The sequence below is a fragment of the Choloepus didactylus genome, chromosome 10 (assembly GCF_015220235.1).
Source record: "Choloepus didactylus isolate mChoDid1 chromosome 10, mChoDid1.pri, whole genome shotgun sequence".
In the NCBI taxonomy this organism is placed as follows: domain Eukaryota; kingdom Metazoa; phylum Chordata; class Mammalia; order Pilosa; family Megalonychidae; genus Choloepus; species Choloepus didactylus.
The window spans coordinates 38744704-38762635 of NC_051316.1; the positions used below are offsets into that span (position 1 = coordinate 38744704).

The following is a 17932-nucleotide window of genomic DNA, read 5'->3' on the forward strand; positions in this document are numbered from 1 at the left end:
TTGCTTCCACCTTTTGGCTGTTGTGAATAAAGCTGCTGTGAACATTGCTATACAGATATCTGTCAGAGACCCTGCTTTCAGTTCTTTTGGGTGTATACATAGAAGTAGGTCATATGGTAATTCTATCCTCAACTTCCTGAGGCACTGCCAAACTATTTTCCACAGTAGCTGCACTATTTTACATTCTGACCAGTAATGTACAAGGTTCCTGTTTCTCTGAATCCTCTCCAACAGTGGTTATTTTCAGTTTTTATAATAGTAGTCATTCTAGTGGGTATGAAAGGGTATCTCATTGTGGTTTTGATTTGCATTTCTCTAATGGTGAATCATATTGAACATTTTTTTCATGCACTTCATGGCCATTTATATAAATACTTTGCAGAAATGTCTATTCAAGTCCTTTTCCCATTTTTCAATTGTGTTGTTGGTTCTTTTGTGTTGAATAGTAGGATTTCTTTATATATTCTGGATAATTAAATCCTTATCACATAGTTGGTTTCCAATAGTTTCTCCCATTCTGTAGGTTGTCTGTTTACTTTCTTGCTAATGTCCTTTGCAGAAAAATTTTTAATTTTGATGAAGTCCAACCTATCATTTTTCCTTTTGTTCTTCATAGTTTGTAGGCTCAGCAACCTTTGCTTGAAGGACAATACAAGGTCCTGAAGATGCTCCCCTATGTTTTTATCTAGGAGTTTTATAGTTTTAGTTCTTACATTTAGGTCTTTGATCCATTTTGAGTTAAATGTGGACTTGGAACCCTTGTCAAAAATCACCTGGCCATAAATGTGAGGGTTTATTAAACTCTCAAATTTTTTTTTATTAAATTCAGTTTTATTGAAATACATTCACACACCATACAATCATCCATGATATACAATCCACTGTCCACAGTATGATAACATAGTTATGCGTTCATCACCACAATCTATCTCTGAACATTTTCCTTACATCAGAAAGAACCAGAACAAGAATAAAAAATAAAAGTGAAAAAAAGAACACCCAAATCATCTCCCATCCCACCCCATTTGTCCTTTAGTTTTTATCCCCATTCCTCCACTCATCCATACACTAGATAAAGGGGGTGTGATCCACAAGGTCTTCACAATCACACTGTCACCCCTCGTAATCTACATTATTATATAATTGTCTTCAGGAGTCCAGACTGCCGGGTTGGAGTTTGGTAGTTTCAGGTATTTACTTCTAGCTATTCCAATACATTAAAGCCTAAGAGGTGTTATCTATATAGTGCATAAGAATGTCCACCAGAGTGACCTCTCGACTCCATTTGGAATCTCTCAGCCACTGAAATTATTTTGTCTCATTTTGCATCCCCCTTTTGGTAAACTCTCAAATTTGATTCCACTGGTGTACATGTCTGTCCTCATGCCAGTACCATGCTATTTAGATTGAGAGTTCCTCAACTTTGAACTTCTTTTTCAAGATGACTTCAGCTATTAGTAGCCCCTTACCCTCCCATATAAATTTGATAACTGGCTCTTCCATTTCTGCTAAGAAGGCTGTTGGAATTTTGATTGGGATGGGTTGAATCTGTAAATCACTTTGGGTATTACTGACATCTTAATGATATTATAGCTTCTAGTCCATGAGCATGGAATGTCTGTCCTTCCATTATTTATTTAGGTCTTTAATTTATTTCAGTAATGCTTTGTAGTTTCTTCATATAAGCCCTTTAGATCCTTGGGTAAATATATTCCTACATGTTTTATTTTTATTTTTTTTTCAGAGAAAAATATGATCATTTTGTTACAAAGAAAACTTTAACAAGGGATTCAATGTATACTGTTAGACTAGCATTTCTTAGTAGAGTTCACAGTATTTTATTTAATCAGGTTTTTTGAGGTATACTTATTTTTGTACAGAGTTTTACAAGGGAGAACAAGCAAATGTCAACACCCAAAGCATAAGCAACAAAAGAAAAAAATAAGTGGAACCTCCTTAAACTGAATACTTCTGTGTTTCAAAGGACTTTGTTAAATGGTTTAAAAAGTAGCCAACTCAATGGAAGAAAATATTTGGAAACCACATATCTGATATCTGGGTTATCTGGGTTTGATATCCAGAATATTCAGAGAAATACTGTAACTCAACAATAAAAAGACGAAAAACCCAAGTAAAAATGGGCAAAAGACATGAATAGACATTTTTCCAGTGAAGAAATAAAATGGCAAGCAAGCACATGAAAAGATGCCCAGTTTTACTAATTAGGGAAATGCAAATCAAAACCACGAGCTACCATTTCAACACCCATATTAGAATGGCTACCATTAAACAAACAGGAAACAAGTGTTGCAGAGGATGTGGAGAAATAGGAACACTTATTCCCTGCTGATGGGAATGTAAAATGGTACAGCTGCTGTGGAAGATGGTTGGGCGGTTCCTCAGAAAGCTAAGTATGTAGAGTTGCCCTACAATCCGCAATCCTGCTACTGGATATATACCCAGAAAAACTACAAGCAGGGATGTGAACAGACATTTGCACACTGATGTTAACAGTAGCATTTTTCATAATTACCAGAAGATGGAAACAACACAAGTGTCCATCAACTGATGAATAGATAAACAAAATGGGGTATATACATACGATGGAACAGCATTCAGCAGTAAGAAGGAATGAAGTCCTGAAGCACACAACATGAATGAACCTTGATGATATCAGCTTGAGTAAAATAAGCCAGAAACAAAAGGACAAATACTTAATTAGTTCCTATTAGTGAGATCATTCCACTACGTAAACTCATATAGAATCTAGAATATAGGTTACCAGGAGATAGCATGAGGCTAGAGAATGGGGAGTGGTTGCTTAAGATACTAGGTTGATTTTAAATGAGTGGAAATAGAAAGAGGTGCTGGTAGCACACTGAGTATAATTAACCATGCTGAACTGTGTGTGAGGTGGTTGATAGGGTAAGTTTAGCATCATCTATGTCACCAGAAGCCAGAGGTTTAAACATGGGACAGTATAATGTGGATGATGACTGTGATTAACAGTACAGCTATAAAAAAATTTCCTCCATGAACCAGAACAAATGCACGAAACTATTACTAGGAGTTTTACTAGAGTGATATAAGGGGGAAAAATGCACCTATTGCAAACTACGGATGATAGTTTAACAGTCTTAATAATCTTAGTCTTTCATCAACAGTAACAACTGTATCACACCTATGCTACAGACAGTGATGCGGTGGGGGTGGATAAGGGGTATGGAATGTTTTGGGTTTTCTCTTTTTTTTTCTTTTCCTATAGTAATGAAAATGTTCTAAAATTGATTGTGGTGATGAATGCACAACTATGTGATGATACGGTGAGCCACTGATTGTATACTTTGAATGGATTGTATGGTGTGTGAATATATCTCAACAAAATTGCATTAAAAAGAGTTAAATTTCTTCTAAGTTTATCTTTATGAGGCTTTGATTAGTAGTTTTACATTAATCAATGACGTCTATTATTTTACAGCTCAAGATACATCCTCTGCCCCAATGGAATCTTTCTAGTTGGAGAATTCTGATCATTGAAATTGAATCCCTTAGAACAGCTTCTTCAGGCCTAACCTCTTGACAGTTTCATTTTTCCTTTCTAGCTTTATTCCCTGCTTCTTCCCATGAAGTGGGGCAGCCAGTCATGAACATGCCATTGCAGTTGTGGCTGTACTGCCATGACATGGTTCAAGGGCAGAGTTGCTTTTTGGTTTGGGTTGGCCTGTGGGCCACCTAACCACAATGGTTCAGGAAACTCAGGGATCCATCTGTCGCAGAAGGTGTGGCTTAGCAGCCTCTGGCCCACAGATGAATACTCTTTGGCACTCGCAGTGTTTAAAAAGTTTTTTTAAAGTTAACATTTAAAAATTGTGATGCTTCATGTAAAACAGTTGATTGCTAGTTTTCCTTGAAAAGTTACGTGATCTAGTGAGATTCGTTTTTTTGTCTACCAGTTGTATAGCAGCCACTCCTTTGAATGCTGCATTCTTTTTTTCCGATTTAGCAGAGGCCCTCTTGGTTTATTTACATAAACTGCCTGACCCCTGAGGCATTTGAGCTTGGGATCCCTAGCTTGCAATTCCCTGAAATCTTTCCCAAAGACATAGAGAAAAGCTTTGGATTTCCATACTTTATAAAGGTGACTTGGGGATCTTTATAGGGAAGAAGGGGTAGCATCCAGCTACTGCAGAAAGGATTTGCAGAAAAATTAGAGCAGCCATGAAAACAAGAATGGACATAGGGCCTGTAGACCTGGAAGACTGCTCATCTTCTCATCCCTTTTGTGTCTGGTGTCCTGGGACTCTATGATGGTTAGTGCAAAACCCAAGTGGATTCTTTTGTTTTCTGCCTGGACTACTGTAGCCACTTCCTAACCAGTCTCCCCAAGCAGGCTGAACCTGTTGTCTCTATCTGTTTTCAGAAAGTTCATTTACATACTGTGGTTCTTTTGCCAGGAAACATCTAGTGGTTATTCATTGCCTAAAGCAGTGGTGCTCAAAACATTTTAATCTCAGACTCCCTTTTTATTCTTAAAAATCTGAGTACCCCAAAGAGCTCCAATTCCATGGTATAATGAATATGTGTCCATTTTCCCCAAACAGTCATGTATTCCAACCTTTGATCTTCTCTGTTTCTATTAAAAAGGATGGTAGATGTTGGTGGCCAGCGATCTGAAAGGCGGAAATGGATTCATTGCTTTGAAAGCGTCACTTCCATTATTTTCTTGGTTGCTCTGAGCGAATATGACCAGGTCCTGGCTGAGTGTGACAATGAGGTAAGCTGGGTAGGGAGTTTAACTAGCTGTGGAAGACAAAGACTTTTATTTCTCTAGTTTCCAAGAAACCAGCTAACTCTGCCAATAGGCCCTATTCCTTAGGTTAAATAGTCTTGCCACACACAGTGGAGTTCACAGACTAGCAGCAAAGGCATCACCCGGAACTTCTTAGAAAGGCATACTTACTGAACCAAGCCAGACTTATTGAATCAGAATCTGCATTTTAACAAAGTTCCAGGTAGTTCATACATATGGAAGTTTGAGAATCACTGACTTGGAACCCTGATTCTCAAACGTGGATGCACTGTGGAATTCCCTGAGTTACCCCCCAGCCCCCAAGATTTTGCCTTAATCAGCATTGGGTATGGCCTGGGCATGGAGATTTTAAAAAGTTCCTAGATGATTCTAGTGCCCCAAAAGCAGTGGTTCTAATGATATACTGGTATCCCCTGGGGAACTGGTAAAAAATACTATCTTTTGGACCCCACCCTAGAGATTCACATTTATTGGGTTAGGGTTGAGGGTATCTTTTCCAGGGATTCTAATACAGAGCCAAAGTTGAGAAACACTGTTTCTAATAAATTTTATCTGAGAACAGGCATCCCTATTGGCAAGGAGAGAGATGCCAGATGCCTGGAGCTCTTCTGAGGACCACCTGGGATTCTACCTGTCCTTAACTTCCCCAGAAAGGAGTTTGCTCAGGGCAGCTCTCACTGATCCATTCCAGTCATCCACTTAGTCTCCTGCATAGCTGCCCAAGACCTGGCAGGGTAGAACTTCATTTTCTGGATCTGCTTAGAGAGTCAACAGGACCATCATAGTCACTTCTTTAGGAGATTAGGGGTATTTTCTGTAGGATACAAATGGTCATCCCCATCGTCTCTTCTGCTAAACTTGCCCAAGAACTCTTGACCTTTGATAAAAATGTCTCGTTTCCGGGGCATGAAAATAAACCAGCAAAGAACTTTGTCCAGGATTAGGCAATAACTATGAACAAATCGTACCTTTTATTTCTTGAGAGCAGGATTAGTGGAGGATTTAACCCATTTACTTGTGTCACTGTGCACAGAACAATCTTGGCTGCCACCCAAAAAGAACAGGCATCCAGTTATCAATATGAAAAATTATCTCCAAATTTGTCTTAGGACTTACTTGTGACATTTTTTCAGGAAACTCAAAAATACCAATACCTCAGCCTGACATGCTTAGAAATTAAACATTTTCTTCTCTCATAAAAATCAAAAGGTATTTGGAGAAAAATTAAGTGATTACCATCTAGACTTTCCCCTCGTGGCTGCAGCCCCTCCTGTATTACAACTCACTCACCACACTGTATGGGATTTTTTCCCATATATCGTATTTCCTTATTGATCATTATTGATAAGGTCATAATACATTTTTAAAAAGGTTTAAAAACAGAATTGGAGTGAGGGGTTCCCTTTCTGGTAATAAATTCTGGATTTTAATCCGAAAAGTATATTTAGAGGGAGAATGAGCCCAGGTGTCTGGGAGTTGTAAGGAAATAGAGATTTTATAGCATGTTCCTCTGGCGTGGGTGTGCTGGTTTTTGATGTTTTTCAGCCTGACCACATCTCTCCCTAAAAAAGTCTTCTTTCTTTCCTCTTAGAAATACTTAGAGCGGAATCCTACCTAGAACAATTACTGCCACCAGATAAGATTTGTGTGTTCTATCTGCTCTTCATAAATTAGGAGTGTTTAATAATTTTTAAACATTACACATTGACAAGAAAATATTGTCCTTCTACATAACCTTAACCAGGTCCCAATATGGTTTGGGCTTGGGAAAGTTATTTACTTTTTCTGAACAATAGTATGCTTATTATAAAAATGGGGATCCTATTCCCCTATACAGCTTACGTGTATTACATGCCTGTAGAGCATGGCATAGAGAAGGTGCATTAGTTCTTTTCTCTGCCAACACCTAGGGTTCCTAAAGGCAGTGGCTCTACTGGAGGTGTCTTCCTTCCTCACGTCATCACATGACTCCTGACCTGCAGTCTGAAAGCCCAGACCCAATGTCTGATGCAGTGAACATCCCCACTTGATAATTCCAATAATTACATGATACAGAACACTTCTGTCTAATGTGGGTATGAACCTTCTTTTTCCAAGTTGCACAAAAGCCTTATTTCCTTATTTGCTAGTTTGGGACTAGGAGTGCTACAGGAGAGATCTGTGTAGGAGATTCAGGAGGCAGTAGGAAAGGGTAACTCAGGAGATATGGTAGGAATGGGGAGGAAACAGAAGCAGCAGACTAGTGCCTTGTGGCCCATCCCACAACAAGGACTGTGACCCAGAGTCTGCAGCTTGGTGAGAAAGGTACAGACAGATGGAACTGGCAATGTGGCATGTTGTTCCCAAAGAACTGCTTTTCTTTCTAGTTTATCCTATGTCTCTTGTTTTTCACTTAGAATCGCATGGAAGAAAGCAAGGCCTTATTTAAAACAATTATTACCTATCCCTGGTTTCTGAACTCATCTGTAATTTTGTTCTTAAACAAGAAGGACCTTTTAGAAGAGAAAATCATGTACTCTCATCTAATTAGCTATTTCCCAGAATATACAGGTAAGTAAGTGTTCACCCTGTGGATCATGTTTCTGTATTACCTTGTTGAACATTCCCTGACACCAGTCCAAAGTTCTTACCAAGGCTTACAAGGGCTGCATGATCGGCTTCTAACAGCCTCCCACCATTCCCCACCCTTGAATCAAAGCTCCAGTCACTCTGCATCATTGTGCTTTCACCTAAGCACCTCCCCACATTCTCTCTCAATGCCTGGAATACATTTACCAACTAATTTTACTAACTCAACTTTGTTCTCCAAGACCCAGCTCAGGCATCTCCTCCTTTGGAAAGTGTTTTTGACCCCTGCCCTCCCTCCCCACCTCTAACCTGCATTAGCTGTGCCTTCTTTGTGCTCCCTTGCTGGGCTGGGATGAATGTGCTCTCTCTTGGCCTTCTTCACACTGTGTAGTATCATCTGTCTGTTCAGCTGTCTTCCAGTCAGCTGTGTCCAATTTATCTTTGCATTCACAGTACCAGTCAGAGTACCTGGCACTTCTTAACTGCAAGTTAAAAGGAACTTCTCCTTTACCAGACGAAGGGCAGACCTTAACATTCTTCATATACATAAACTATCCAAAGCAGGAGAGTTTATGCCCTATTGCTAACTATTTCTGGTAAAGGAGGTATCAAATATTATTATTAATCACACTGTGTAGTATAGAGCTCTCAAGCTTTACAATCAGACTTGGACACCTAATACAGTTTGTTCCCACATTCTTCCTTTTCCCTCTCCTAACCCACTTCTGTGTCTGAGTGAAGGATTATGTCTCTTCAAAAGTGGTCCAAATTGGGTCACTGGTTTTAAACAAATCAAGTTAAGGTATAATTTTCAGATACCACTGGACACCTTAAAATACAACTTTATGATTCATCATGAGGTACAATAAAAATAATTCCCCAGGTATACTATCTCCTAGAAATAAAATTAGATCAAAGAAGGATCCCCAAAATGAACAGGAGTACATTAAAAATGATTCTTGGAAAGACATGATGAGTCATATCCTTCTTCTCTATTCTTCTAATTGCACTCATAACTAGGACCAAAGCAGGATGTCAAAGCTGCCAGAGACTTTATCCTGAAACTTTATCAAGACCAGAATCCTGACAAAGAGAAAGTCATCTATTCCCACTTCACATGTGCCACAGATACAGAGAATATCCGCTTTGTGTTTGCTGCCGTCAAAGACACAATTCTTCAACTAAACCTGAGGGAATTCAACCTAGTTTAAAAGCTGCTGCCCACTCCTCCCCCATAACAGAAGACAAGATTTACAAATTTTTCTTCTTTTATCTCCAAACGCTTCTGACATCACCTGGCCTGGCCCACTGTGCCAGGCACTGAGTGTATCATGCAGACCACAGGGACAGAGATGGAAGATATCTGAGTTAACCAAAACCTTTTTAAAGTTCTTTTCTTGACTTTTGGCTATAAGATTTTGTGTAGTTTTAGAATTTGATATTTTATAGAATTTTTAAAAGCTACTGTGATTTTTTTAATTTTAAGAGTGTTTAATAATAACCATTAAAAAATCACGTAACATATTTTACCTAAAGAGGCCTGTTAATTTATAGATCATGCCTTAAGACCTCTAGAGGATTAATTTAGGTGATTTTTTTTTTTTAAAGGCTGTTAATGGGTTCAAATCTTTTTGTTAAATCTTGCTATTTAGAGACATTTCTATAGGGTGTTTTTCTCCCCTCATGAAGTATGACTTCTTTAACATGCCACCAGTCTTTTGAAAATGTTTATTCTTTTTGAATGTTAACTTTGTAAGTCAGAATAATGAATATATCCGTCTAATTTTTTGTAACAATTTGGTCACGTCAGGGCCAAAAGCTGACATATGGTGAATGGGTTGAGGTAGCAAATATGCTATCTTGTTGTAAAATGTATATGTGTGTGTATTCCACTGTATATGACAAGGTCTTGTAAACTTATGAACTGGCTAAAAGTCCAAACTGTTTAACAAATGTAACCCCTGCCAAATCTATGGCCACCACAGATTTGCAGCTTGTACTATGTATGCTGTGCCTTTCTGAGAAAGCTAAGAATATACCATTATGCCATTAGCACTGAATTATGTGTTTCTTTGAGCTCATGGTTGATGATGGTCCTTCTCCTAAAGAGAAAAATTCTATTATCTTCATAGTTAATAACTCAGAAACTTTACAAAATTTCCTCCTTTTGAGGCAAGTCTGCATTCTATCATCATGTTATTTTGGAGTTCCTTTAGTATCATCTGGCTTTGTAAAGCAAAGGCAGAATCCCCTGGGAAGTGCAGAGTATTTCAAACTAAAGGCCCAAGATGGTTTTGTTTCTTCTTTTTATTTGAAGGCATACACATTTTACCCCATATGCATAAATGTATGTATGTGTGTGTGTGTGTATGTGTATACACAAACACATTGCTTGGGATTTAAAGTTTGATATGGCTTATCTCAAATCAATCTATAAATGCACCTGGATTGTTATGGAACAATGTATCAGCATCCTATAGCTGCAGTGTGCCTTTATTAGCCAGGTGGTAGACTTGTCAGGTTCTCATTCTGTTGAGATAACTAACTCTAAATGTGAAGCTATTAAAAAAAAAAAGAAAATACAAGAATTATGCTTAGTGATTTTTACCATAGCAACATTAAGCTTTAAAAACTAATCCTCACTTAAGAGTTGAATGTAATAGCAACAGTTTTTGAGGGACTTGACAAACTGAGGTTAAAATTTATCTGGAATATTTAAAGTCCAGGAATAGCCAGGCAGTTTTGTACAAGAGAACAAAGAGATGGGGGACTAGCTCTTCAGAATATCTTTAAACATAAGGAAGAACAACAACAAAAAAGAAACACTCCCTTACCCGCTAAGAGTTAAAAGTTATGAACTAGTTCTGATCAACCAATTAAAATATAAAAAGGGGCTCAATTTGAATCAACAATCAGGGAGGTTAAACAACATGTAACTTTTTATTCCAAGCACTTTCTAACATTGAGTTACTGTTATTTTAAACTTATCTTTGACCAACTCTTAAAGCATACAAGTATATGATGGTTTCCCATCACCTCTAGTTGTAGGAGAGCTGCCAAATCATGAAGAAAGGGCTTGGTAATAATAAATTATTTTAAGTCATGGAAAGGTTGAACTCTCCACATAAGAGGTAAATTAATTATCTCAGCCAATATTGATTTTGCAAGTAGAAAACTCTCCCCTAACCTGTCTTTCAAAATATACTCATTACTTACTGAGGAAATGATCCATTTGAAGTTTTCTGAGGTTGACAGGTACAGTCTTGTTGCTTAATTTAATAAGTATTATCACTTAAGCTGTCATCAGCAGTGATCATGCTGGACTGGATGCTGTTAGCTTCCACTGAATATCAGGACCTTGGTCAATTTGTTATTTAGGCTCCAAAGGGGGTAGTTTACATAAGCAAGACAAGGCTAGATAATGCTATTGATTCAATAGCTAAAAAACAAAGACAGACTGAAGATGAGAAATCTGTGACTCATTTTATTTGAAAAAGGTATACATGGTTAAACTGGGCAGGTATCTTACTAGGCAATCTAAACCTACCAATACCAAGAAATAATTATCACTGTTTAGAAAAAGTCATTAGTAAGCATGGCCAACCAATTTCAGGGGAAAAAAATAAGACTGAGTCAGTTTCAAGAGGAAGAACTGTAAAAGTTTGTGTTTATAAATTATTTTACTAGAATACACAAAGCCAAGGCAGAGACTGTAGCAGGCCCACATAAAGGTATAAGGAACATAAAAGTGAAGAAAGTATTGCAGTAATGCAGAAATAATTTTAAAAAACTATCACCACCAATCACTGCATTTCCACCAAAGAATAAGCATTCCAAAGAAGCAGACTATTTGATCACTACAAAAATTAGCAAGAGAAAGTATTTTAAAAGTACACATTCCCTGAAAAATTCATTTTTGTATGTAATACACATGGTCTCACAGAAATATGATAATTTTAAAAAGTCTGTAACAATCTGTCTAAACTTGCAACAGATCCCAGGTACAACTTCTAATAGCTTGTCAGTGTGGCTATAAAATTATTAGCATTGAGAAGATTTCAGTGTAATCCAGGCTACGTTTTTACTTGAATGTTTCTCAGCCCCCAAATTGGGAACTTTTAGATAACCAGTGGAACACTGATGTATGATAAGGGCACACCAACAAAATATTGGGGGAATCCAACATTATATTTTAAGTACACTTCTGATTGTATATTATATTATATATACATATATATTATGTGAATTGTATTATACCATCCTTACAAGGTTTCTTGTTATCAGGACTTCCTTAGAAGGAACATACAATAATTGAGGTAACAGAGCAATTCTAAATGAATGGTGATCAGTGACAGGATTTTCAAGTTGATAGTTTGATGTCTTATTGTAACATATGTTAAACTATAATAGAAATTACATAATTTGTATTTGTATAACGTAATATAAATGTTTAAAATACACATAACCTATAAAAATTAAAGCTCCATTTCTTGAGAAGCCCTTTGAGTAACCAAATTTATCATTTGTTTCTGAAAATGCCATAATGCTTTAAAAAAGTAGAACTAATCCATAATCTTAAAATATTTTTCTTTTAATGAGACATGGAATAATTTATTTTACAAAAGAGGAAATAAAGTGGAAAAAAAAGAAATGTCAATTAAAGAAACATGCATAAAGTTTTTATCAGAGTAGGATCCAGCATCTTCTCGGTGAACATGCTGGCCTGCTTTTAGGATAGCCTTGAAACAAATACAACCAATTGTGGAAGAAAGAAGAAAAACATGGGAAAAAGTCTGCACTAATAGCTCGATTGGCCAATGACTGAAAATACAGATTACAAGAATCATAAAACATTAGTCAATGCTAATTTTATAGGTTAGCATTAGCAGTAAGCAGCTTAGAAAGTGTATTTCAAAGGATTAGGAGTGAACAGGTCACCTTATAGAGTCTGTAAAGGAGCTATTTGTGATATTAGATAGCACCAAAGAAAATCATATTTGTTTTTTTTTTCCTGATCACACTGAATCATGAGTATCTGATACATACCGAGAAAGGAAAACATTTTATAAACCAACACAGAGCTATCCTATATTCTCACTCTAAACAAAAATATAGTGCTTACAATTTGAAGACTGCCTGAGTTGTGGATCTGCTGCTCCTTAGCTAATATCAGGCTCCACATAATGCAGACTGTCCCAACAATCACTAATGGCCTGAGCCTCCTAGAGCAGTGACTTTCAAGCTTTTGTTCGTTTTTGGTTTTTAAACTGCAATTCACAAGAGGAAATATTGTAAATTTTGACTCAGTTGACACAGTACATAGAGCATTTGAAACAATATTTCAGGAAACCCTTGTTATATGCAATGCCCTCTGATGTTTTCTCCCCTATTCTACTTTTAAGAAATGCTGGTCTTGAGTCGGTAAATTGATTTCATGACCCACTAACTGGTTAAGACCTACTGTTTGAAAACACTGTCTTCAAGGATTTTGGCTGATCTTGAGAGAAGGTTCAAAGCTATGGCCCTGGAACCTAAAAAGATTTTTCTGAATTGTGTTGGCCGGATCATGAAGACACTCTGTTCCACATGCCCACTTCTACCTTCAGTGTATCTGGCACACACTTTCAGCAATTAGAGGCAACCCAACCCAGTACCTTGTCCCAATCTTTTCAATACAGATGCTTGTGCATGGGGCACTGGGCATAGCCTGAAGAACTAACACTGGAAATTAATGACTGAATAATTAAGGTGCAGAAAATCCAGCAATGAGCTAATCATTTTAATTTATTTTTAATCAGACAGGAACTAGGATACCATTTTGCAGGATGTTTCTGAGATGAACTAGGTGCACAGATATTCATTTGGGATAATATTACCGCTACTACTCACTATCAGAAAAATGAGGGAGAGAATTATCATAGAAAAGAAAACAAGTTTATGGAAAATTTCCCATTTGGAGTGATAGTCTTGGGATGGATGAGGATTATGGAGGAGAGAGGGGGCAAGAAACGACTGCCTATAGATGGTATTGATTATTTAGAGACCAGAAAACAGCTATACCAAACTAGGCCTGGAAAATCCCAGAGTCTTGCTATACTAGGGAAGAAGCAACAAGTTCATACATTGTATTTTTTGTGAAGCAATGGGGAAACCATTGCAGATGTGCACAGACAGAGTATTTTGAAAATGTGAAGAAATCACAAGCTTCTTTATTTTATCATAAATCAAAGTTGCTATTTCTAATGATCATAATTCTCTAGAAAAGAACTGGCAGGAAAGAGGCATCCTGTCTTGGGTTTCACACACATGGACCAGAATATAAGCTGTGTTAGAATTAAGGCCTGGGGTTACAGCAAATAATACACTGAAAGAAAGGAGATAACACTCAGGGACCTCATTCAACAGCAACTACCAAACAACTAACACAAGCTTAAAGTTTTCAAGCAGACAGTTATCAAATGTAGTTAAATGTAATTCATGGCAGATTGTTTTCAAAGACAGCAAGATTCTGGACTCTCTAACATTTAGGAAAAATGGAATATACACTCAAACACAACTAAATTACAAAATGCTAAGCTAAAAAAGTCTGACTCATTATCTAGTGATATACTGATGTTCTTCTTTTTTGTTTAGATGAAGACAACCTTTTAAAACAATTGGAACTACAGCTTTTGAAATTATGAGTCCTTCTAGTCTTGTAACACAGGAAGTGATGGGGGAGTGTTGATGGGTAGATGACTGTCTGAGGAAGAATGGGAGAGAGATTTCTAAGTTCTTATGGGTAAGCAAACAGAAAGGAGAAGGACACTGGCTTTACACGTGTCATAGTTTCAGAACCCACTCATGTTGGCGTCCAGAGAATACTAGAAGAGTTTCTACGCTTCCCCTTAGGCTTTTTCCCTTCACCATTGGACACCCAAGAAGTTATGATGTCTACTTTCTCTGTCCATGATGAAATCATGAAACTGGAGTAGGAAATGAGGTACTTGCCTAATGACATTGAATAGAATGCCAGTAAAGCAACATCTATGTTGAGAACAATTTGAAGCAAGCTTTCTGACTATCTCTAACCTTGGGTTTTATTCTGGCATTTGCAAAATTGGAGGAGTTCAGCAACAGAGAAAATGTGTATGTTTCTTTGAACAAAGGTCATCATGGGGACACACTCTTTACAGGGTTTGAAATTTATCATTTTTCGTTGAATTTATGTTCAGAAAAGAAAAACACATTCTGGAGGAAACTAATGAAAATAAACAATGCATTTTTCAGAGAAAAATCAATAGTGTTCAGTAGGCAGGATTTGGTTGTAAATAAATACAGTTACAGTCTGGCATGCTGTTTATTTTAGCTTTTATAACAAAGCAAGGGTTTGAGGAGCCCAAGAAGAATTTCACAACAATTTGATTACAGAATCCTCAATTTGAAAAACAGTTTATAATCATTTGGCAGCACATTCAACATGCATCAAATACTCGGTATTATTCAATAATTAAATAAGACTGCTTCATTTCCACAGCCTTGTTTTTGTGCAGCCCAGGATTTTTTATTTTATGAGCTGTTCATTGAAAAAAATGATGCTCACTTGAATAAATGCAGAGGAAACAAACCAGAAATTTTCAAGTCTAATGCCAGTATGACCAGTTACTGGGTTAGATTTTAGGGTATACTTACTTGTGAGAGGAGCTGTCTGCTCTAGAGCATAAGTCATTCTAAGATTTTGGAGATTTTGTTGATTTATATTACCAGTGAATGGAAAGTCAGTATTGTTAAGGCTTCAGGAATCTTCCTTTGAAATCAGCAGTCTATTAAAAACATGGCCTGAATAAACCATGGAGTTTGGCTTGAAGAGAGGAAGTCTTCCCAAGGCTCCAAAGTTCTGAGAGGGGCTTTCCTTTTTTTTGGGTATGATGCTCCTTTCTTCAAGCATTTTTCATAAGGTGAGGGATGAAGGGGTATTTTTCAGTCCATATCACATTATATTAAAAAGATTGTTTTTCATCATTATGCTATGCATTTTAAACGCAATCCAAACTTATCCTTTATTTAAAAAAGAATAAAATAATGCCAAAATATTTTTCAGTAAAAAGAACGTCATGTTTAAGAAGAAACCACCACCGAAGTTCTCTTGATACCACTGAGGCAATGTTAATTTGCTCATTTACCCATCACTCATTCAGGCAGTTTGAAGTAAACATGATCGAAGTTTAAAATGTGAACTGGGAACATCAAACTAAGCTCTATGTGGAAACTAACTTTGGGAAACCTCCCTACCACTGAAGAGAATCACCTGGAGCAAGTATTTAAGATTCATAAAAGAAACGTTTCTTCTGTTCTAAAAAGTTAGAATTTTAACCAGATGCATGATTCAAGTTGGAAAACCCAACTGATCTCTCAAAAGTTGACATACTTTAATCATACAACCATTTTACCTGATTCTGATGTGTTTTTTTGTTTGTTTATTTTGTGTTTTTTTTTAAGCATCTAGTATACAGGTACTTAAAATTACTTCTGTAATATGCTTCCCAAACAGGATTTGGAATGGGTAACTAAAGAAGCTTTGGAAGGTAAAAACTGGATGCTGTAATGACTTATTGTTGTGTGTCTTCAGCTAGTTTTCTCCATCAGAGGCTTGGGGAAGGTTCTCTTGCTTCTTCTAGCTTTGTCAGGATCCACTGTTGTGGGGAAATAAACCAACATTTGCTTACTTAAATGAACTTGCAATGAACTCAAAATGTAATGAATGTAAATCCAAAAGATGACTTTCTGGTTTATTTTGGTATATACCAATTATTTAATCATCATAAACAATTCATCCTGCACAAGAGATTGCTCACTCATTTAAATGGCCCAGACGGCTCAGGGATAATGGTACTGGGTATAATTCAACAATAGCAATAATGTTTTTTTTAAGGTCTTCGATCTTGGATGTTTGTCTTCAGAATGAAAGTGAAATGAACCATCCTGATAGAGAAGGGTAACTTGGCAGCAGACTGAATAAATCCAGCATAGCATAAAAATTATTTCTGCAAAATCCCTTCCAAACTCTGTCAATTCTGAATCACCAAGCCTCCATGATTCCGGATAAGATTCTACTGATTGAATAGGAATAATTACATACATTGTACAGTGGGGTAGTAGCATAGCAATATTTTTGAGCATTTTAGGTACCCTCAAGATATATTTTCTATTTTAAAAGAATTTGAAATTGCAAAAATAATTGAAATCTTGGTACTACATTTGCATTTTAACAATATTTATTATTACTGGGTCTGTATGCCAGATAAAAGCCTTGAATGTAACACTGGGGTTATTCCATTATGAAATGCTTTAGTATTTCAGTGCTCTTTAATTTAGGATTAACTCTAGTGGGAGTGGCTATAAGATAAATAAAAGTTTTAATCACTAAGTTTATTCTTCAGAAACATAAATCCTTCAGAGAACTCCTATGCTAGCTAAGTCCCAAAACCTAGAGGCAATAGCCTTTTCAAGAACATCATCCAGATGCGTTCCCTTTTCTCATTAGTTGACACCCCTTTTCAACATGAACAACTTAGGGTGGTCACTGCCTAGACATCTCTGAAGATCGAGAAAGTGATTAAACTACAGGAAGTGGTAGCAACAGACAAGATGGAATTTAACAAAGGATTATGAATACTAAATCTCTATATAATTTTTTCTTAGTTGCTAGGGTATTAGAATAATTAGAAGGAAAGGAGTGAAATGGTGAAACTGTAACCTATAGCATCCTTTGAAATTTGTTCTATAGCTACTTGTTAAACTGTAATTTGAAAGCTATCATCTTTTTGTATATTTCACAATAAGGTAATAACTGAAACTATGGTACTAACTCCTAACAACTTTGGAAATATCCTATATAACTACTTGTTAAATCATACTTTGAAAGATTATCTTTTGTATATATGTTATATTTCACAATAAGGAAATAACTGAAACTGTGGAACTACAACCCACAATATTCTTTGAAATTTGCTAACTACTTGTTAAATTGCATTTGGAAAGTTATTACTTCTAGGTATACATGTTATATTCTACAATAAAACAGCTTTCTCGGGATATTTCTGGCCAGGCAAAAGAGGGATAAAAACAAACCTTCAGGAACAGAGTCACATGATGCCAGGGGTTAAATGGAAAATTTACTACAGAGAAACTGAAATAGGTGGTAATGCTCTTTAGCAACATGAAAGAAGGTGGCCTAAATCATGCTATTATCATGCTCCACTGTTTCATGCAATGTGCATACTGAGGCTCTAGTCACTTTATTCCTCTTTTTTTATAACTCTTCCTCCTTTCAGTTTCTACTGTTAGTATGCCAATGTTGTCTTATAAATCATAATGTCTAGATAAAAACTTTCACAATATGTGCTAACTGGTCCAAGATGTGTGTGTGTGTGTGTGTTGGGGGGTGCCCCTGGTTTGGGGTCCAGATGTGACAAGTGAATTGGTAAATAGTCATACCCAGCCAAGACCAACTCAGAGAGAAGTATGAGGCTAGGAGGCCACGTGAATGTTCTGAGCCTAGGCAAGGAGCACAGG

The 17932-nt window shown here is 36.7% G+C and overlaps 2 protein-coding genes across 3 annotated transcripts in view; one reads left to right on the forward strand and one right to left on the reverse strand.

The window, feature by feature from the left end:
- Positions 1-9935, forward strand: part of GNA14 (G protein subunit alpha 14) — a 237777-nt gene extending 227842 nt beyond the window's left edge. For both annotated transcript variants that reach the window (XM_037798089.1, XM_037798090.1), the window contains exons 5-7: positions 4645-4774; positions 7207-7360; positions 8399-9935. In XM_037798089.1, coding sequence (XP_037654017.1) covers positions 4645-4774; positions 7207-7360; positions 8399-8589 — 475 coding nt within the window. In that variant the 3' untranslated portion in view covers positions 8590-9935. The remainder of the gene's footprint in view (positions 1-4644; positions 4775-7206; positions 7361-8398) is intronic.
- Positions 9936-10842: 907 nt separating this feature from the next.
- The window catches only part of VPS13A (vacuolar protein sorting 13 homolog A), a 275242-nt gene continuing 268152 nt past the window's right edge, over positions 10843-17932 (reverse strand). The window contains exon 66 of the mRNA XM_037798536.1: positions 10843-16050. Coding sequence (XP_037654464.1) covers positions 16000-16050 — 51 coding nt within the window. The 3' untranslated portion in view covers positions 10843-15999. The remainder of the gene's footprint in view (positions 16051-17932) is intronic.